The sequence below is a fragment of the Sitodiplosis mosellana genome, unplaced genomic scaffold, assembly GCF_009176505.1.
Source record: "Sitodiplosis mosellana isolate CC-2019 unplaced genomic scaffold, AAFC_SMos_1.0 Smas_scaffold_4, whole genome shotgun sequence".
In the NCBI taxonomy this organism is placed as follows: Eukaryota; Metazoa; Arthropoda; class Insecta; order Diptera; family Cecidomyiidae; genus Sitodiplosis; species Sitodiplosis mosellana.
Window position 1 is genome coordinate 1,144,429 of NW_022595247.1, and position 21,034 is coordinate 1,165,462.

The following is a 21,034-nucleotide window of genomic DNA, read 5'->3' on the forward strand; positions in this document are numbered from 1 at the left end:
TTGATGTCCGGTTTCACTAATGTTGGCTTCGACATTTTGCTTTGAAAGAAAGAACAAAATGGAGTTTTTGATTAAAGCAAATCGCTTTGACTAAATTTCACTTCAAAGAAATATTAACATTTAAAACGTAATTAGAGAAATTGAAACAAGTTATTTCCAGCAGTAATTCATTCTTAAATTTTGAAGAAAAATATTTAATGACAAATCGCAAAACAAAAAAAATAGATTTTTTGCATGCAAGTTAGAAACAGTATTCCAGAAAAAAAAAAATTAAAGAAAAATCACCCTACAACTCAGGTTTAAATGCGCGTCTCGATGATATAATCACAGAATTTCAACTATTTATTGTGCTCTTCACAAGCCAATCTTAACTCAACAATTGATTATATCAAACTAACTTTTCGCTCTATTCGCTTTACATTACATACGATGATAGAAGTACAACAAAGGTGTTATACGATGATGTCAAACCTAACTTATACTACTGTATTGGACATGAAAACTACTTAATAGACTGATAAGAATTTGCGCTATTTGTTTTTCTATCAAACCACACAAGGAGATTCAAAATGATGATAATAGCATAGAAACCGAAATATGATGTATATTCAGGGTTGGCATGTAGAAAACTCAATCATGTAATCTACATTTCGTTTACGTAAATTACATGAAATTTTTGGAGTTCTCTACATGATTTTTGTAGAAAACGTAAATAAACAAATTTAAAGATAATATAAAGAAAATTAGAATTTATCTCAGGATTTTGTAACTCAAATGAAAAAGATTAACACTACGGATGAATTAAAAATGAATGTAAATTATTTAGTAGGTTTGGTTTCATTGCGGCAGAATGTAAGTGTAGAACGCATGCGGATACACTAACGTTCGTTGTATATTCGCGCTTCTCACACCAATACCAACGCATAAAATTTCATACTCAAGCGCGCTTGTGTGTAGCGATATTGACTCCAGGCCGTATGGGATTATATGTACTATATATCAATTTTGATACAATTTAAGGACGTCTGCATTGAATCATTAATATTACACTCACAGAAAAAACAAAACATCTAATTAATAGAAAAATTATTAAAATTTAAACCATAAAGTAATTCCAATTGCATTTTGTAAGTTACCTTATGGGCTGTTTCCCAAATTACCATTTATCAATAAAGAATAAAGAATATATTTAATTTCAAACATAAAAAAGATGTTTAATTCGCGTAAAATGAACTCACAATCCAATCTCACACCGAACAAAAGGAAATCTTCTTCGAAAAAAAAATCCATTTTGAATTTCGCACCAAACTTAAATTCCACAGCGAACACTATGCAAACGTCAAGTTGACGTTTCAAGTACAAACAGTTTTATATGTAATATAATTCAGACGTATCTAACAGCGACGTGTATGGGGATTTATAGTTCATTTTACCTATTCAAAACGTGTGAGACAGTGGTACTAAGTTGAGCGCTGGAGCCGCTATAGCAGACGCAAAAAAAGAATTGCACAATAAAAAAGCGATATTAGTCATTTATTTTGGTAAGCTTTTCAACTCTCATTCATATTTTGTTAATTGAAATTCAGAATTTCCCATTGAAAATTGCGTAGATTTTCCATGTTTTTGTGGTAATCTTTTCATTTGCAACGTGTTATATTGACCGACATAAAAAGAGAAAAAGTGAATGTGCGTGCATATTTTGTGCCGATGAGATACATTCTGATGAAATTGGAACGTGTTTTGAATATAGAAGTGTTAGGCGAATGGTGGTTTTTTTTATTACCTTTTACCAATTCCATCGTTTGCTTTCGTCGACTAAAATACCGTACACTTAATTGAATTTAGAGGTTATAGTATTCTCATGTTTGTTTGTTTTTTCTTTTCTGCTTGTTTTTTTCAGAAAAAATATATTGCAAGCAAAATGTCCACGAAAACTTCGCTCACCGCAAAAGAAGTGCGTTCGGCGTACATTGATTTCTTCAAACAACGCCAACACATTTACGTTCATTCATCGTCAACCATCCCATTGGATGATCCAACTTTGTTGTTCGCCAATGCTGGTATGAATCAATTCAAGCCGATTTTCTTGGGAACGGTCGATCCAAACAGTGACATGTCGAAATGGGTTCGTGTTGCTAACACACAAAAGTGAGTGGAATTAGCAACAAAAAGTACATTTTTCCAAATTCCAAATTTAATTTGAATTTTAATTCATTTTTCCAGATGTATTCGTGCTGGTGGCAAACACAACGATCTCGATGATGTCGGCAAAGATGTGTACCATCACACATTCTTCGAAATGTTGGGCAATTGGTCGTTTGGTGACTATTTCAAAAAGGAAGTTACTGCCTGGGCTTGGGAATTCTTGACCGTAGTTTTGGAATTGCCAACGGATCGTTTGTACGTGACATACTTTGGTGGTGATGAAAAGGCTGGCCTACAACCCGATTTGGAGTGCAAACAATTCTGGTTGGATTTGGGTGTGAAATCAGAGCATGTGTTGCCAGGTAGCATGAAAGATAATTTCTGGGAAATGGGAGAAACTGGTCCGTGTGGCCCATGCAGCGAATTGCACTACGATCGTATCGGTGGTCGTAGTGTTCCAGAAAAGGTCAACATGGATGACCCAGATGTGTTGGAAATCTGGAATTTGGTGTTTATTCAATACAACCGTGAACCGGATGGCTCATTGAAACCATTGCCAAAAAAACACATCGATTGCGGATGTGGTTTCGAGCGTTTAGTATCCGTTATTCAAGATAAACGATCAAATTATGACACCGATTTGTTTGTTCCACTTTTCGAGGTAATTGAAAAGGGAACCGGAGCACCATCATACCAAGGACGTGTTGGAGCTGAAGATGTTGATGGAATCGATATGGCTTATCGTGTCATCGCCGATCATGCACGTACCATTGTCATTGCCCTCTCCGACGGTGGCTACCCTGATAATACTGGCCGTGGCTACGTGTTGCGCCGTATCTTGCGTCGTGCTGTTCGATATGCAACGGAAAAACTGAACGCTAAACCAGGTTTCTTTGCCAGTTTAGTTCACACTGTCATCTTTTTGTTGGGCGATGCTTTTCCGGAGGTTAAGAAAGATCCACAACACGTGATTGATATCATCAATGAAGAAGAACAACAGTTCTTGAAGACACTCAACCGTGGTCGCAACTTGTTGAACCGAACCATTGAGCGATTGGGCGATTCAAAGGAAATTCCCGGAGATGTTGCATGGCGTTTGTATGATACTTACGGTTTTCCAATCGATTTGACCACTTTGATGGCCGAAGAGAAAGGCCTTTCCATCGATATGGAAGGCTATGCAGCAGCTAAAGAAAGATCGTACATTCTGTCGCAAGGTAAAGCCGGCGCACAAGCCGATGTCATCAATCTTGATGTGCATCAAATTTCCGAATTGCAAGAGAAAGGCATTCCATCGACCAACGATTCAATTAAATACAAATACACATCGGGCGGCGAGAAAGAAGCCGAATACAAGTTCGAAGGATGCGCTGGTAAAATCGTTGCCATTGTGAACGCTGAAAAAAAATTGGTCGACAAGGTGACATCGGGCGAACATTGTGGATTGGTTTTGGATCAAACCAATTTCTATGCCGAAAGTGGTGGTCAAATCTACGATCAAGGCGCTCTGGTCAAAATTGGCGCTGAAGATAATGAATTCCTTGTTGATCGTGTGTACAACCGAGGTGGATACATATTGCACATTGGTGTCGTTGAAGGCGAATTAAAAGTTGGCGATAAGGTTGATTGTCAATTCGATCAAGTACGTCGACGAAACACGATGAACAACCATTCAGCCACCCACTTGCTCAATCATTGCTTACTCAGCGTGCTTGGCCATGATACGGATCAAAAGGGTTCACTCGTCGTGCCAGAAAAACTGCGTTTCGATTTCAGCAACAAAAGTGCATTGACCACCAAACAAATTGCTGCCGTCGAAAGCAAAGCTCAAGAAGTGATCAAGAATAATGTGAAAATCTATGCGAAAGAATCGAAATTGAGCGTTGCCAAATCGATTCGTGGTCTTCGTTCCGTATTCGACGAAGTGTACCCAGATCCAGTTCGTGTGATTGCATTTGGAACATCCGTCGAAGAGCTGGAGAACAATCCAAACGGTGAGGCCGGTGAAAAAACCTCCGTTGAATTCTGTGGTGGCACTCATTTGCAACAATCGGGTCATATTCTTGATTTTGTCATCACAACCGAAGAAGCCATTTCGAAGGGTGTCCGTCGTATCGTCGCATTGACTGGACCTGAGGCTGCCAAAGCACTCAAGAAAACCGAATACCTTGAAAATGAGATCAACAAAGTGAAGTCGACGATTGCTGACGATAAAGATGGCAAAGATTCAAAGGATCATATCAAAAAGATCATCGAATTGGGTGAGGATGTTTCAAAGGCTACAATTCCATACGTGAAAAAAGATGAATTGCGTACCACTTTGAATGGCCTTAAAAAAGCATTGGATGACAAGGATCGTGCAGCCAAGGCAGCCGTTGCAACGCAAATCGCTGAACAGGCTAAGGAACTCATTTCGGCATCGCTAAATGTTCCATACATCGTCCATAAATTCGAAGCATTCAACAACACGAAAGCCCTCGACACCGCACTGAAACAAATCAAAACATTGAGCCCAGAAACGTCTGCACTATTCGTTACCGTTGATCCGGATTCGAAGAAGATCTTCTGCTTGAGCGCAGTATCAAAATCGGGCGTTGAAAAGGGATTGAAAGCCAACGAATGGGTTAATCATGTTTCGACTGTCATGGGCGGCAAAGGTGGTGGCAAAGCCGAATCTGCACAGGCATCCGGTCCAAACTATGACCAAGCCGATGAAGTTTTGGGATTGGCCAAGAAATTTGCTGCCTCAAAACTTGATTAAATCACATTTTTTGAACATTTTTCAGAACACAATCTCTGTTCGTGGATGAAAAACAAAAACTAGTGAACGAAGCATTTCAATCCATATTGCTCGCATTTTGGTTTAGGATACATTTATTCTGTGCTATTTCATTTGATATCATTTTTACATGCAATAAAAATTTACAATGAAAATTGATGGTGTTGCTTTGCACTTTATTCATATTCTAAGGTGTACATCGAACAATCATCAAATCATCTCGTCAATAACTCTACAGAATGCGTTATCTACGATAATTAATGTTTGCTTTTCATCACCAGTCAAAGATTCTCGGTGGCAGCTAAACTGGCAAATATTGCGATACATTTGGCTATCGCTTCCACAGACTGGCTCATAGGTCTGCATGTCACAGGAACATCCTTCTGTCTTTGTTTCGGTCTTTTGACACTGCGCCACACTCGAAACTATCACCGTAATTCCGATGAAAAGTAGTACTCTTTTTGAAGTCATCTCTTGAACAAACTTTAGGAACTGCTCTTCGTGCGATCTGACCAATAAAACACCAGCAACGAAGTTAACTTTTCAATTATTTTGATACCACTGATTTTGTAGCGTTGATTTTTGGTCTTTTATGCCGAATATTTATTTGGATGTCAATAAGCAAATTATTTGTTTCAAATAATACTTCATTTTCCGTTATTTGCTCCAGTGCATAGATACATTGAATATTCTCCGGATTTGATTGGACATTATAAATAAAACAAATTGGGCATAATCCCAAAAAGCACCGTTTTCCACAAAAAGTACTCAATTATAACCATTAAATACCGGTGAATAACCAGGAAAAAAAACAACTTTGCTTTGCGAATGCCGTACACTGTGTGGAATATTCCCTAGGTTATGCCTCATTACATCATAATTAATTGCATTTAAATCAAATTTCATTTTCCACTCGTTCTTTTTTATTATCGCATAAATACGTCTCATTGTTCGACCAAAAGTGACCACTTTGAATGAAAATTATATTTGATTTGTCATGATAAAAATTTATAAATATAGGAGTTATAGGACTTCAAAAAATGCTCAAAAGTGTTGTTTGGTAGCCAAAATTGATTTTTAGCCAGTATAGTGGACTGGATGTATTTTTTTCGAAGTAATATGTTTTCGTCAAAGAAAATAATTGAAAAGAATGTATACTGCGCGAGGTATGGTCGAAAAACTGAAAAAATCTAACTTTTTTCGGACATTTGGTCCCCTAGCACCCACCAAATGTGATTCTTTTGGTATAGTTTGTTCACAAAACTTGTTTATTGGACCTTTAACTACAACTTTGCTCAAGACAGTAAGATGTTGTCACCAATACTAGATGAGCTATTGACCAAAAACTGAAGAAGTCAACTCTGGAAAATCCTCTGAATCCCAAAAACTGCCTAGGTCGATAAAATAAAAACCGCTACTAAACTTTCAAAACCCAGCTAGGGTTTTGCTCACCTATGGAAGAACTAACACCTCTGATATGCCAAGTCCCGGTTGTCTGACATGTGTTGCACTGTGTTATCATCCGAAACGGATCGACTTTAATTCGTCCAGTAGATTAAGATATTTCAATTGGACAATAAATTAGAATGGAGTATCGCAATAAAATGTAAATTTGTTTGAATTGATTTTGAATCAAGTCATTTAAAAAACACCGATCTTTCACCAGAGATCGCAAGTAATCAACTTTTTCGATTTAAAGCCAATTTACAATTCGCCATGCGGGAAAAAAATTGGTAAAATTAGGTACCTAAAAATCAATGCAATTTTTTTTGCATGGCGAACTGTAAATTAGCCTTTAATTGTAAATGGTATTTGACAAATAGATTGTTCAATGCATTTTTGTCACATCTCTAACAAAGATTTGACTTAAAAATTGTCATGCAGGGTATTGTTTTAGGCCATCGGTGAAAATATTATGGAAATTACATTTCTTTCTATTGATCAGTCCTGATTCACAGAAAAATAACCATTTTTAGCTTTTTTTCGTCAATTGATAAGGAACAAAGAAATTTACTACTATTACGCAAGGGAATAATATACGCAATTCACAAGTAATCATATGCTAACTTTGGATATGTTCATTTATCGTTGGTCCAACTGTTTGTCATTGTTCCATTAACTTTATAATTTATCATCATAAGCCATTCATAAATATGATTCCTGTATTTTTCATCGTGTTTTTTTACCATATCTGACATTGCACATGAGTCAAGAAATGATTCATTTTCTTATCCTTGCAGCGGGTTACATGAAATTCATGATGATGCATCATTATTATCCAAATACGTCCAGTCGTTTGCCATTTAAATTTCTACGTTCTTATCAGCTGTCTAAAAAAAAAGTCCGAAAATGGTTATTTTCAGTAAATAAAAGCCAGATAAAAAGAAATGTAACATTCTGATTTCCATAATAAGTCTTTTCACTAATCGCCCAAAACAATAGCATGATATAATTCCAACTTCAATTCCCTGGAATTTGTTACAAGTCAGTCAATTTGAATTGAAGAAATGACCATCATCATATTTGAGTATTGCTTTCAATTTCCCCTCTCGCTAAAGTATTCAAAATACCGCGCACAGAACAAAAGGTACATGTGATCTGGTCGTTGAAGCGCGTGAGCAATGCACTGTAAATAATCATTGGTTGAAAAGAGACCGCACCACATTACATAGACAGTGTTTGTTCTCCATTCGCTGTGCCCCTCCATACTTAAAACGCACATCGCTCGAGATTGTGTGTTATCGAAAGTAAAACGAAAGGAGAAAAGTAGAAAGAAGAGCGACCGAAATAAAACTGAGCATTGGCATGAGCTGTTAAGGTTGTTCGTTGGTGCAGTTAACGTTTGAACGTTGATGTGTATCATTCTGCTTTAGTGTCGTTCTCTCACAGTATAACCCAACGGATTTTCTTCTCCCATAAACAGTTTAAAAGCGAAATTGTGCGCACAATAAAACACACACCGAAATCAATAAACACAGCGAGAAATAGCCGCAAAGTCCGAGTATCATAAAAAAAAATCGTGCAAGTCGAATTGTGAATTTCGATTGCATTTCACTTTTCATTGTGTGTATTGTATCGCAGAAAAAGTGTAAATATTCAGCGATTGAACCATAAATTTTGGAACGCAATTACCTGCAATTATTTAATCTGAAATCAGAAAAATTGAAAAATAAATAAGATAACGTTTAGAGAGAAAAAAAGGGGGCGAAGACTAAGAAGATGTCGGCTGATTCGGAATTGAGTTCGATTTTAAATCGTCGCCAACAAATTAACGATGCATTGGAAAATGGTGAAACGGTGAAGCAAACATTCCGTCCGGGCAACATCTACACCGAATTCCATGAATTCTCGCGCAAAGAGATCAAAGATTATCAAGCCACATTCAATACGTAAGTTTCCATTTTATTTCGCATCAAATCATCATCTATTTCATTCTCTTATACATACACAAACACGCGGGATAGAATTTACATTTTAAATGGATTCTTTGAAGAAAATTGAAAATTAGCATTTGATTGGAGCGCAAAGCATTTACCGCAATTTCATTAAAACGAGCGTCGCATTAAGATTCGTGTGCACTTGTTTATTCGGTTGTGTAAAACACGAAGAAAAACATGAAATTTGCCCGCCAAACTTATTATGATTTATTTGCATTGTTCCAATGACGTCACGGCGGCACACGGTCAGCACCCGTCGCATCGTTATCTCTCTCATATAATTTGTCTTAAATGTGCACCGCAAAAACGTATCTCTCTCTCTCTTGGTGTGTTTTGCTCTCAACTAGTAGTGGTCGTGTGGTGCTGTGTCTACGAACATCCGTTCGATGAGTGAAATAAATCGCACACGGTAGAACCGTCTGTCCGAGCACAACACAAATTAAGAAATAAGCGTAAAAGATGTTCATCAACATGAGAACCCGTCGTCGCGATAACAGTTCATACAAGTTCACAATAAATGTATGGAAGGCTGTTTCCCACTGTCGCAGCCACCTTTTGCGATATGATTCGCCATTTATCGATTCTTACAATGTGCTTATTGCCATCAGTGGATTTTTTTTCTCTTCTCATTCTCCTTCGCGCAAACAGAATCTGCACAAAAACAGACGCTGAAAATGCGTTTGCGCTCGCTTCGTTTATCCTTGAACCTTGACCTTCTTCGTGTTGAACGTTTTCAGAATATTTTCGGTCTGTGGGTGCGCGCTTTGCGATGGTGACTTCTTTCCGTTAGCCTTTTTTGGAGTATTGTCAATGAATTCCATTATGTAAATACCTTCACGTAACAGATGTTTTCGGGTCGATAAAATGTAATCTTCAATTTATGCTGATTGGTATGTGAATTCAATTTTATCATGAATTTATTCCGATTCCGTCATATTTGTTCAGTTTTGGGGTTTTGCATTACAATGCCCGAGTTATTTAATGTTTCTTATTCGGCTCGAAGTTTGTTGCTCGCTAATAAAATCTGTTCGAACGATGTGGAGAAAGCAAAATCATTGGAAATAATACTTATGCGGTTCTTGCTATCAATTTATTTATATACACTCACACGTACGGCAGTACGTCATTTCTATTGAAAATTACTCAAGTTAATTGAATTAATCATCCATCATTAGAACGAAACCAGTATTACTACACTGGCGCTGGTTGAAAAGTTCTTCCATTCAAATCTTGCATTAAAATTCGAATTCGAATTGTATGGGTTTCGATGTGACGTCAATTGTGCTCCAATACACAGCTCAAGTTCAACTCAATGCTTTTTTAATTATGGTCGATATTATTGCTCCAATAAGTAGCACTGCTCCATGTGACTACTTACAGACTGTATGATACAGCAGCTTATATAACATCATGACTTTATTTCTCGACGTTTTTTTTGTCGACGAAGAAATTCACCGGCCGCTCTAACGATAGGAAAAAAGAGCTACACTATTCGTCCAAAATGTGATATTTCTCATTAGAAGCGGTAACCAATCTCATCATCATCTTTGTCACGTGAATACCGTTATTGCTATGCTATAGACTCTGAATACAAAACATACACACACTCACTTAATGGCAACCACGGAAAATTGATACGAATCGATCGAATGTCGTCCAACAAACAAATTTATGGATACACAACAAAAAAAATTCAGCCGAATGATTGAAAATTAGGCCAAATGTTTTGTTTCTCATCCCATTAATTTTTGCCGTGTTATTCACGATACGAAGCATTTTTTTTGTTTCTGTTTATACTGAGAAAGTAAACATGAGTGTGTTGAGTTCGGTGGATGGTTTTGAATATTTCATTTGATTTGAATGTGCTTTTTGTGTCGCATTTCATTTCGATGCGGCAAAACTGTGTTTTTTTTTTAATTTATGAAGCGAATGGGGAAAAAGGCAAAGAATTTGATTCATTCTAAAAGACGTTAAGGAATGTTCATGGTTGAACGAGAATAATGAACCGATTTTCCGTTAAAAAAAATTGCTGTTTTCACTTTCGTTGGTTGCGTGTCGTTTGCATAGCAAATAAAATAGTGCAATTGCCTCGGTGCATGTGTGCACAACGAAAAACAGAAACAAATGAAATGTGTTAAGAAGAAAATAACATTTTCCACACAGCTGTCTCTCGGTTCGCTTTCCACACATATATTTATTTAACTTCGGGCTTGTCGACATAACGAAATTCGATGAAACCAAATGTTGCATAACTTGACTGCAACCAGCCGTTTGTACAGAATTTAACATATGTTTTTCGGAATTTGACCGTTGGGTTTTTCATGCTGCTGTGCACATGCATGATATATATTTGGTCAACGTTATCGATTTTTTGCAGTTTACCTTACTTTCATCACATTAGAATGGCAAAAGAGAAATATATATTTTTTTTAAATGACTACTTAAAATAGGTCGAATTGTTCGGAATAACAATTGCAAATTAACAAGCGTGAATGAAATCGTTTGGGTTAGTTGTATCGATAAGGGAATATGATGTGCACATGAGTAATTTTCCTTAGCATTTATCGTTTTTGGGTTATTATTATCGTAGCGAAACACTCGTAGTAGTAGGCGGTAACTAAACTCATGAACAGCGCTATATGACGATAACCTATAGGTGTTTCATAGACATATCCTATTTTATAACGAGATAATAGATAAGAACCATGCTAATAGTTTTGAGCACATGCAGGAGATTGCGCTCAATTTGTTTGCACATAAAGTGGCGTCAATGATAGCCAACATCAACACTATGCTCGCTTTGCATGACGTGTATCGATTTTTGTTTAACGTTTCGTCATTATTTATGCTGGATACAGTAGCATTCCCCTCTCACACCGATTCACTAATACGAACCGTAATAACAATAACCTACATCCGATTTCATGCAGGATACAAGCGGAAATAGCATAAACATATCTCTCGTTTACCATCATCAACACTCTTTATCTCCGTATTCTCACTCAAACACAAAAAAGTCTTTATTAATTTGGAGTAAGGCGTCGTCGTGTGAGGCACAGTACCAACAATCTCTTTGTATAAATATTCAGTGAATATTAAGAGTGAAAAAAGGTCGTTTTTATTTTTAAAATATCTCTTTTGTCTTTTGAAACTACAGTAAAATTATTGCCTCCAGTGCAACTATGAACAAAGCGGCGCTGAACAGAGATTTGTGTGAGCGTGTGTGTGAAAAGTCCCGCATTTAATTTCCTTCCCAAACAAAGATTAATCTATCACCCAGATTATACTTTCGAGTAATGCTTACAATACAGCTTACAACATCAGAAGAAGAAAAAAAAAAATATTCAAGCAAAAACTATCATGGTGCAACTGAAATATAGGGGTCAAGAATCTTTCGACGGAGAATTTCAACGATGCAGTAAATTGCCGCAAAGCGAGAGTATTTACAAGATAAACGACATCGACGAGTAAAAGCGAGAAAATCATCATAATCATCGTCGAACGAATTATGTGAGACGCACAAAGTCACAGACAAGAATATGTATGCGTACAACAATTGTTATCAAACAAAGCGCATGCAAACAATTAAGTATAAATTTGTTTAAAAGGCAGCCTATTTTTTCTTGGTTTTGCTCCGTTTGGTCGCGGTTTCTTTGTTTGTTGTGTAGAGTTGATGTTGGTTTTTTACATGTGCACTTATGTCAACATCGTATGTTCGACTTGTTTTCCTTCTAACATATTTTTTTTATGGCTAAACGTTTGTATATTTACCCAGAGTCTGTGGCGATGTCGCAACAGCAATCTTCATTTAATACCATCCATTTTGGTAGCCTTGTCGTTCGCTAATGCATTACATGGCTTTTAACATATGTTTTGTGGTTTTATTACTCAATCCCATAATGCAATTTAAAAGTCTAGTATTTCTTATCTAATTCTCTGAATGCGTTGGATTCTACTTGCTCGAAACAATGAATCATACTAAATTCTCTTATTTATTCATATTTCGCCTCGATATCGTTGCAATTCTCTTCGGGGCATTAGTTTGTCTTTTGAAAAAAAAAACCAGCTGCCCTTGATTTTCATTTAGTTGTGAATTTGTATTGCTCACCATCATTTGCTATCTAATAATGAGTCTTGTGACGAAACGATTTGTTTAAACAGAAACTCTTATCAGAAGGAACGTGTTTGTAATAAACCATTATTCTACGAGCTGTAATTTTTAGCTCGTTTCATCGATGAAATTAACATGGGTTCTGTGCGGTGTGAATCGTATACGATCGTATATTTTCAACTTATTTCGTTGCTTTTTCGACTTTCATTGAATTCGACCATAAAGTCAGGTCACATAAAATATACGCTTTTCTTGGGCTCGTCATTGCGAAACTGAAATTAATTGATTTAATCGCCACACCAAGACTCATTCAATTAAACCATTTATGTCATTTCACCAGACAGTCCATGCTTTACTAATTAACCTGCACCTGTTGAACTATATATGCGTTGAATTCCAGAAAAAAATTAGTTTCACTTTTTGCTTTGTTGCCGCAACGTCCTCATTCCAGAAATATGCGTAAGCAAAATTGCGTGAAATACGCCAATTCCTCAATTCAATCGAATGAAGCGACTATATCGATTTGCTTGGCATCCATTGGCCGAGTTTGTGCGAATTTAATACGAAAAAAAACATAGTAGCGAATAGAAAATTGCAGCTTCATAGTAATTTTATTCACCTGATTTTCAGCCCCAGTTAACATGCTTATTTACATTATTATCATCGATAAATGAAAAAAAGCGATAGCAGCAAAACAAAACATGAAAAAAAGCAGAAAAAAGAAAACTGAAACATTGATTTCGTTTAGAGTCGACGTTCGTAGAAAAAAAAAACGAAGTGAATTTATTAAGCTACAATTGCTTTCGTATAATTGCTTGCTAAATATTCCAAACAATACACGCATTTGAATGCGTATGGAACAGAAGCAGGCGCGCGGCACTTGCAATTGAATTCTTTCACGTTGATTGCATTGTGTTGAGGTGAGAGAGATGCCACAGCGGCAGCAGCAACAAATGTGTGGACAACAAATGAAATGAAATAAATATAAAATAAAAAAAATATTGGAGCCAAGAGACGTTCTCTCGCTCGATCGTGCGCGCTCCAAAAGACACAATCACACTCAATTGTTTCACTTTCACATAATGTGTAAATTTTGCATCTGACACACTCAGAAAACGTCCAACGGTGAAAAAAAAACACCGCCGAAGACGAAGACGAAAACAATGCTATGCCACAAAGAGAGCAGCAGCAAGAAAAATGGGTAAATGTGCAATCATGCAAAATTGCATTCCAACTACAATATCAAACTTCCGATTCAATTAAATCAGGTGCTTCCCAAGCCGAAATGAAAACAAGCTAAAAAAATATTTATCACACATATTCAAAATATTTTTTGCCAACGAATGGAAGTAAACGAAATGTTTTCATTAAAAACGGATTTCCTTTTTAACTCAACACAATCTTGGCATTGGTTTATACATGTGTTAAAGTTGTTTTTTGAAGCACGTGCTTTTACGCTACAACAATAATTATCAGTCTACGTTTTCTGCGCTACTTCGAAATTCTACCGCCATTGAGATTCTGATACGTTCGTTATCTGATTTTCATGAAACGTGGAGCTATTTTTGTTTTTGGAACAATATGATTAAATCAAACAATAACGAAACGGAGAAAAAAATTGCCAATCACACCGAAATGCGGATGTTGATGATCAAAGTTGGATTTAATCAGGAAACATATTTGATATGCTACGCTTAGGTATCGGCATCGGCACACTCCAAAATTGATTACGATGAAAATTTCTATTTTCATAAAGATGTTCTTCCTTTTATGTTTCGTGTGTGCACTGCCGAGTGTGTGCATCGTGGCGAGAAACACAAGTACACACCATATAAATAGCTGTGTATTCAATTGAAAAATTTCAATGTTTATATTTGGCGCGGATATTTTTCAATCTTACTGTAATTTTCTGTACGAAATAGGGAAAATGAAAGACTAGCTGATCAATGAACTCGACGGAGTCGCAAACAATGAACATAATCAACTCAACTCGACTTGTGCGCAATGAAATCAACAAACAAAAATCATCCAATTTTAATTTCCATTACTGTTCAACTTCGTCACTTGCTGTGGGATCTTTGTGTGGGTTTTATTTTGGACATTAACTCTATCGTTTGCTCAACAGCGCTTCATTCGTACACACATTCGTGTGCCTCACATCCTGATTACGACTTTGTAAGAAAAAAAACCATGTAAATATTGTGTAAATTAGACGAAAATAGATTGAACTTAAATCACTCGGTTGCGATACATTGCATTACCGTTCTAACTCTTTCCATGTGGATAAATCAACGCTGCCTATGAAAATAAGCGGCCGTTTTCTGTGAGCCATGAAATAGCAGCGTTTTTCTCAAATTACTTTTTAATGATTTCCAAAATTGTGTTTGATGTGTGTCACATACTGCGAGATGTGGATGATCAAAATTGATATTCATCGCCATGCCAATCGATTTCGTTCAGCATCAGTTTTAAATGAAAGCAGATCCATTATCACAAAATGAATAAAAATCCCTTTCACTGTCACATGGTTCGTGGTTGATTTGGCGAAATTGATACACTCGGCGCACATTGATAAAATCATAATGAATGCTATCGGAATAAGAAAACACAAATTAATGATCGGTTGACCTCTCCGCTGATAAGAAAGTGCCATCATGTCGTGATATTTATTGGAGCCACCGCAAAGAAAACAAGAAATTGATTAAAACATTCATTCAAATCGATCGAATTGAAAACCATGGAACGTTTAGTCTATTCATACTTACGACGATAAGACCATTCGATATCATTGTTTAAAGACATGAAAGGGAAAACAACGTCATTTGCTTCTTTCTATATGCGCAAATATAGTCTTTGTCAACATACATCTTGTTACACAGCCATTGCTACGCGATTACGCGTCGATAATCACTTCTATTATGTAAAATGTCATTTATAAATGACAATCGATCGAAATTGTAATGTTGATACCCTCATTTGCTCTCGATTTCAACGCTGAACATTTTTCAATTCGGTTTGCCTTCACTTTGTACAAATCGTAACGTTATTATATCGCATGAGAAGAGTAAATGAGATAATTTTTGTCATGGCAACACATCGTGTTGTTTTTTATTCCAATGAATTGGAAAATAAAAACCGTTTTGTTGTTCCAGCGAACATGAACAGCCAACACTTTCATGTGTAGAGCTTCACTAGTATGTAAGCCTATCGTTTTGCTTATCCATGCAGAAATTAATCATGTACGAATTGCGTGTGGTATTTTGAAATCTTGAAGAGCTCTAAATATAAGCACTGTTCGGCTAAATATGTGTGCGTGTGTTGGAGAATGGGCGAGTTCTAAAGGAACTATTTTATTATGATTAAATAGTTTTAATAGACTCTTTGAATGGCATTTTGAAGCGGTAAAGTCCAGACGCAACTTTAATTTATCTATGATATTCTCATTGAATCATCAGTCAAGCGTGGAATTGGCAAAGCGTGCCACTTTAAAGCAATGCTCGCCACAGATTGAACGAGTTTAATCAACATTAATGAAAATAAGAAAAAAACAACAACAATCGGCGATGACTCATATCCCATATGTTATCGATGGTAGTCAATTCAGAATGAACTCATACATCATATATTCAATTGGTTTCGTTCATTCACCGACAAAAATCGTGTATCCACTCATCGAATGATTCCTCTTTTGAGTCACAGACTTGTTTTGCTCGATTCATTTTGGAAATTAATGTGTGAATGAGTTGCCGAGTTATCATTTGGTGGTGCCATGAGTATTCCATATATTATTTAGTGGAACGCACATTTATTGCTGTAGTCACGAAGGGACCCTTCTGCATATATTATCGGCATATGTAATATGTTTTTTGTTATGTACGTTCAAAGCAATTGCCATTTTCAAAATACGCATTTCAATTGAATATAGTGTGTATACACTGTGCAAGTATGAAACAAGTGAAAAGTAGCGCATTCATCACATTGGAACAACTTGAACACTTTTCAACGGTAACCCTTTTTTATTTAAATCTCCCCATCATTCTAATATGCATTGTAAATCTTTTACACACACGCGGATAATATATGTGCTGCGTTGAATAATGTACTCGCATATTCAAGGCGACCAAGAGCAATGAACGACTGACCACCAAAATAAATTAGCGCGTCCTGAGGGAATATGTCAATTTCTAAATGAAAAACACGAGCGTTTCACATTCAAGTGAACGCAATACGGTTTGATAAATCTCATTCAATATATAATGTACATAACATTGGCGAAGCAAAACAGACATCTGGGCTCCAGAAATGTCATTGCCATTTCCATTGCAATTTCCATTTCCGCTGATTTCATCGATCCAATAACAATTTATGAACACTAAAAAAATGTTTTACAACCAAACCATTGTCGAAACTAATTCGATGGCTTTATTTCGATTTAAAAATTATGTTCACATTTTTTTTATTGGTTTGACTGTGTGGTAAACTTCATCTCTCTCTTAACAAAATGTGAAATCAAACATGTTCAGTTCAACAAATGAAAAAAAAACAAGTTTTTATCTGTTTCTATCACTTTTCCCATTGTGTTAATTGAAAAGAACGCCGCACTCAACTGATGAACGGATGAATGATATGAATGGAATTGTTATAAATAAAGTTGATGATGATGAAACCGTACATTGTTTTCGCAAGAAACAACGATTCATTCTATACACACATACCGAATTTACACATTCTATCGCTTTGTTTGTTTTGCTGCTGCTGATTTTGTGTTTCTTTTATTTGCGGTGACACCAACGTGATAACATTCTCTTTTGATTTTTATTCTAGGTACGATATTGGCAATGATGGATTTTTGGATCTGGCTGAACTGAAAGTAATGATGGAAAAATTGCAATCACCACAAACACATATCGGTTTAAAGGCAATGATTGCTGAGGTCGACGAAGATCAAGATGGCAAAATCTCATTCCGTGAATTCTTGCTGATTTACAGGTAAGAACAATTTTGCAAAGTTTGAAAGAAAAGTTTGTTTTTAAGTCGTATATTATCTTTTTCAATGCTCGTTCTTTTCAATTCGACTTCAGTCTAGTAAAATTTGAATGTAAAAATTGATCAATTTAAGAGATTGCTCTTAAAATACCCATACTTGTCTATATTTAACAATTTGCAATAACTTTTCCCATTCCATTTGTCTTCGGCAAACAGAAAAGCCAAAGCTGGTGACTTGGATTCTGGATCTGGTTTGAGCGAATTGGCGCGTCTCACTGAAATCAACGTGGATGAAGTGGGTGTTGTTGGTGCAAAGAGTTTCTTCGAGGCAAAAATCCAAGAGCAATTCCTCACCAACAAATTCGCTGATGAAATTCGCCAAGAGCAAGAAGAACGTAAACGAGCCGAAGAGGATAAATTAATTCGTCGCCATGAGTTTCAGCAACGTGCCGCCATTTTTCAACAAAATTAATTTAATCTCTATCGTTAAGGTGTTTTCTCATATCATTTTTGAATCATCGGTGTTACTTGATCAAAATTCAATTTTTTTTCAAACGATCTGTTTTTTCCGTTATCTTGTGTAATGTTTTTCCCATACAAACCTAGTGTTTTTCTTTTTAGTGTTAAGAATATATTCGAATTCAATATTGTAAATTAAATTATAACATTTATCGAAAGAATTATTGTAGTAATATAAGATTTTAAACAGTAATATGTTTCAAATTGAGCTAGTCGAAGAATTGTATAGAACAGAAGAAAGAAACAAACTAATTTCATGTTTATTGCATCTTGATGTATTTTAATAATGTAAGAAAAATGAAACAAACAAAAAAATAAAATTGTGAAAACTGTTCAATAAAAGTTGTCAAAATGAAAAAAGTACAATGATTCATTGGAAATGTTCAAGCAATTTTGAATGAAGACTGGTTTTTCAGCTTGGAGTGTCGACACCGTTGCATATCACCTTTCAGTGCGTATGCGTAGTTGCACACGGAACAGATGTATGGTTTGATTTTATAGTGATAACCGCTGATGTGTTGCTTAAGGCCGGAAATGCCCTTAAATGTTTTCGGGCATAGCGAACAACAAAACTTTCGCTCTGAGTCATGCTCCATTTTGTGCCGTTTCAGGTAAACGAATGAAGCAAACGGCAAACCGCAAGTATCGCATGCAAACTTTCCATTAAGACCAGTGTTTACGGTGTCGTTTAGTTCATTAGACGGAGCCGATTTTCTTTCATTGAGAAATATGAACTTGGAGTCATCTACGATGAATTTAAAGCTTTGCTTCTCACCCGGCTCATTATCGACAATACTCATGAGACGTGGGTCAGTCACGTCACTTTCAATTTCCAGCTTTTCGGTGGCATGACTCACATTCAAGTGCATATCATTTGGCTGATTCTGAAATGGTTTGGAAAATGTATCAACAATTTGTCTATAGAAAATCCAGCGTCAACAAAACCATTAGTGATGAGGTTACTTACAAAATTCTTCATCGCCAAAAAATGTCGATTCGACGCCTCATACTTCTGTACCGCTTCGTACTGCATATTTTGTGACACTTTCAGCGCTGGTTCAATCGGTTGCTCGGCCATTTTCCCCATACAAATGCCAAGGTGTTTCCTCATAACAGCCAGATTCTTTTGGCGCTTGCCACAATGCCTGCATGAAAAGCAAAAATCCTTGGATTCGCGTGTGCAAAGTCGTTCGTGGAATTTCAGAGCTGATTGCGTATAAAATTTCTGCTTGCATTTATTGCAATAGAACCGCTGCGTGTGCACCTTGTTTTTATGTATGAGGTATTCATAGTGCGATTTGAATTCAGCACTACAGATCGAACAGATTTTATGATTAACTGGATGTGAATTGGTGCAGTGTTCATCGAGTATTTCTTGCGAAACAAATGACTGGTTGCATTTCGGGCAGTCGAAATACGTTTGAGCCGATTCTTCAAAGCACGTTCCTTGATTATCCTCATTTTCTGTCGCCTGATCATTGTAATCGTAACCATTTTGTGATGCATCATTATAAGAATCAATAATCTCCTGTTTCAGATTGCACGAAGCGCTGGCGGCCCGTTTTGCATAGGCATGTTCAAATTCCAGACGTTCCCGTTGTTCAAACTCAATCAACCCTTCAGCTTTTGGTTTCCTCGGTTCGATGTTCGTTGCATTTTCATCTTCAGCCAAATCAATGAAACTGATAGGATTATTCAGAGTGATCACTTCCATAATTTCACAATTATTCCCCTGTTCTCGGTCCGCATTTTGCACGGCACTCGTGCATTCATGTGACTGAAATTCGAAATTATTGGCAAAAATTCGATCGCATTCTTCACAATACGTCGAACTCAACTCCGTTTTTGGCAAATTGATTTCTTGCTGCGCGACTCCTTTCATTTTCTTTGGTTCGGCAAATGGATTGGGACAAAGTGATGGTGATGTAGTTGGAATTTGTGCGGTGAATGGCCGTCGATTTGAACTCTCCACCTTTTCCTGTTTCACATTGATCGGTTCTTGTTTGATGAATAAATTTGGATTGGGATTTGGCGTTGATGGTTTTATGGTGCCACTCCTTCGATTACCATTGACTAGACTATTCTCACTGGTCGCATAGCTATCGAAATTTTCCATCACACCCAATTCACGTTGATACAAAAGAACCTTATCGATAAAGTCTGCGTATTGCTTCAGCTGAGCAATGCAGTCACTGCAAGCGATTCGCGATTGATCCATGTGAGCATATACATTCACTGCAGGCAAACACTTGCGACACATCAAATCGACTTCGGGATCGTCCAATGATCGCAATGCATTGCACGTTAGATTGTCAGCCCGATCTCCACACAGTCGACATATCTCTTCCGATGACGCTTTGCTATCGTCAAACGCTTCTGCCGTCGCTCCATAGTCATCTTGCTCTGAGTGTGCCGTCCGCGTATCGTCCGGTGAACCAGTTGAAATGTGATAAGTTTCATATGATATATTATTTTTCGTTATTATGGTTGGAATCGCTTCCTTTTTCAAACATTTGCGCGACAAATACTCGCGGAAGTCGGACTTATCGAAATGACGTGAGCAAATTGAATTCCAACGCGACGGTTTCCAATTTGAACCACGATTCGTGAATTTTATCCATTCGGCCAGGATTTTGGCATTTTTTAACGGAAATCTGAGCGAAAAGGTGTACATAAAAACAAAAAGATTTAGATTTGTTTCATATGTGAGAAACAAATAATGACTAAATATTTTGACTTTCGAATGACCACAAAAAATATAAAAAAAATTTGAATTTACTTGTGAAACGACACATTCTCCGAATGTGAATATTTCAGCTCACAATTCGCTACTGCACAAAATGATGGCATTTCACAGGAAAATTTTATTCGAACACTTTTAGAAATTCCTTGAATTTTTATACATTTTTGTGACAAATAACAACAAAATGCTGATAAAACCAAGCTGTAGTTTACAAGTCCGATGTTTATATTTTGGTTTTGCATGAAGTGTCAAGTTTGACAATTACGTATTTCAAATGAGTTTGACGTTTTGGTGTTCATTCAGTCTATTCGTGT

At 36.6% G+C, this 21,034-nt stretch overlaps 3 protein-coding genes across 3 annotated transcripts; 2 read left to right on the forward strand and 1 right to left on the reverse strand.

Annotated features, from left to right (window-relative positions):
• Positions 1-1,354: 1,354 nt before the first annotated feature.
• On the forward strand, positions 1,355-5,079 carry LOC129566673 (alanine--tRNA ligase, cytoplasmic). Its single transcript, XM_055442817.1, has 3 exons — positions 1,355-1,541; positions 1,901-2,148; positions 2,224-5,079. Exons 2-3 carry the CDS (start codon positions 1,922-1,924, stop codon positions 4,904-4,906), a joined length of 2,910 nt encoding a protein of 969 aa, XP_055298792.1. The 5' UTR covers positions 1,355-1,541; positions 1,901-1,921; the 3' UTR covers positions 4,907-5,079.
• Positions 5,080-7,691: 2,612 nt separating this feature from the next.
• LOC129566678 (EF-hand domain-containing protein D2 homolog) lies at positions 7,692-18,337 on the forward strand. Its single transcript, XM_055442825.1, has 3 exons — positions 7,692-8,313; positions 17,297-17,461; positions 17,675-18,337. Exons 1-3 carry the CDS (start codon positions 8,144-8,146, stop codon positions 17,928-17,930), a joined length of 591 nt encoding a protein of 196 aa, XP_055298800.1. The 5' UTR covers positions 7,692-8,143; the 3' UTR covers positions 17,931-18,337.
• On the reverse strand, positions 18,230-20,992 carry LOC129566674 (oocyte zinc finger protein XlCOF6). Its single transcript, XM_055442818.1, has 3 exons — positions 20,757-20,992; positions 18,945-20,631; positions 18,230-18,861 (listed from the first exon to the last, which is right to left on the reverse strand). The coding sequence occupies exons 1-3, from the start codon at positions 20,960-20,962 to the stop codon at positions 18,361-18,363; spliced, it is 2,394 nt and encodes a 797-aa protein (XP_055298793.1). The 5' UTR covers positions 20,963-20,992; the 3' UTR covers positions 18,230-18,360.
• Positions 20,993-21,034: the final 42 nt, after the last annotated feature.

Coding starts and splice junctions, on each gene's coding strand:
- LOC129566673 (XM_055442817.1), top strand. CDS start 1,922: ATGTCCACGAAAACTTCGCTCACCGCAAAAGAAGTGCGTTCGGCGTAC. Junction 2,149..2,223: donor CGTGTTGCTAACACACAAAA/GTGAGTGGAATT, acceptor TCATTTTTCCAG/ATGTATTCGTGCTGGTGGCA.
- LOC129566678 (XM_055442825.1), top strand. CDS start 8,144: ATGTCGGCTGATTCGGAATTGAGTTCGATTTTAAATCGTCGCCAACAA. Junction 8,314..17,296: donor TATCAAGCCACATTCAATAC/GTAAGTTTCCAT, acceptor TTTTTATTCTAG/GTACGATATTGGCAATGATG. Junction 17,462..17,674: donor GAATTCTTGCTGATTTACAG/GTAAGAACAATT, acceptor TTCGGCAAACAG/AAAAGCCAAAGCTGGTGACT.
- LOC129566674 (XM_055442818.1), bottom strand. CDS start 20,962: ATGCAAAACCAAAATATAAACATCGGACTTGTAAACTACAGCTTGGTT. Junction 20,632..20,756: donor GAGAATGTGTCGTTTCACAA/GTAAATTCAAAT, acceptor CTTTTCGCTCAG/ATTTCCGTTAAAAAATGCCA. Junction 18,862..18,944: donor TTTTGGCGATGAAGAATTTT/GTAAGTAACCTC, acceptor AAACCATTTCAG/AATCAGCCAAATGATATGCA.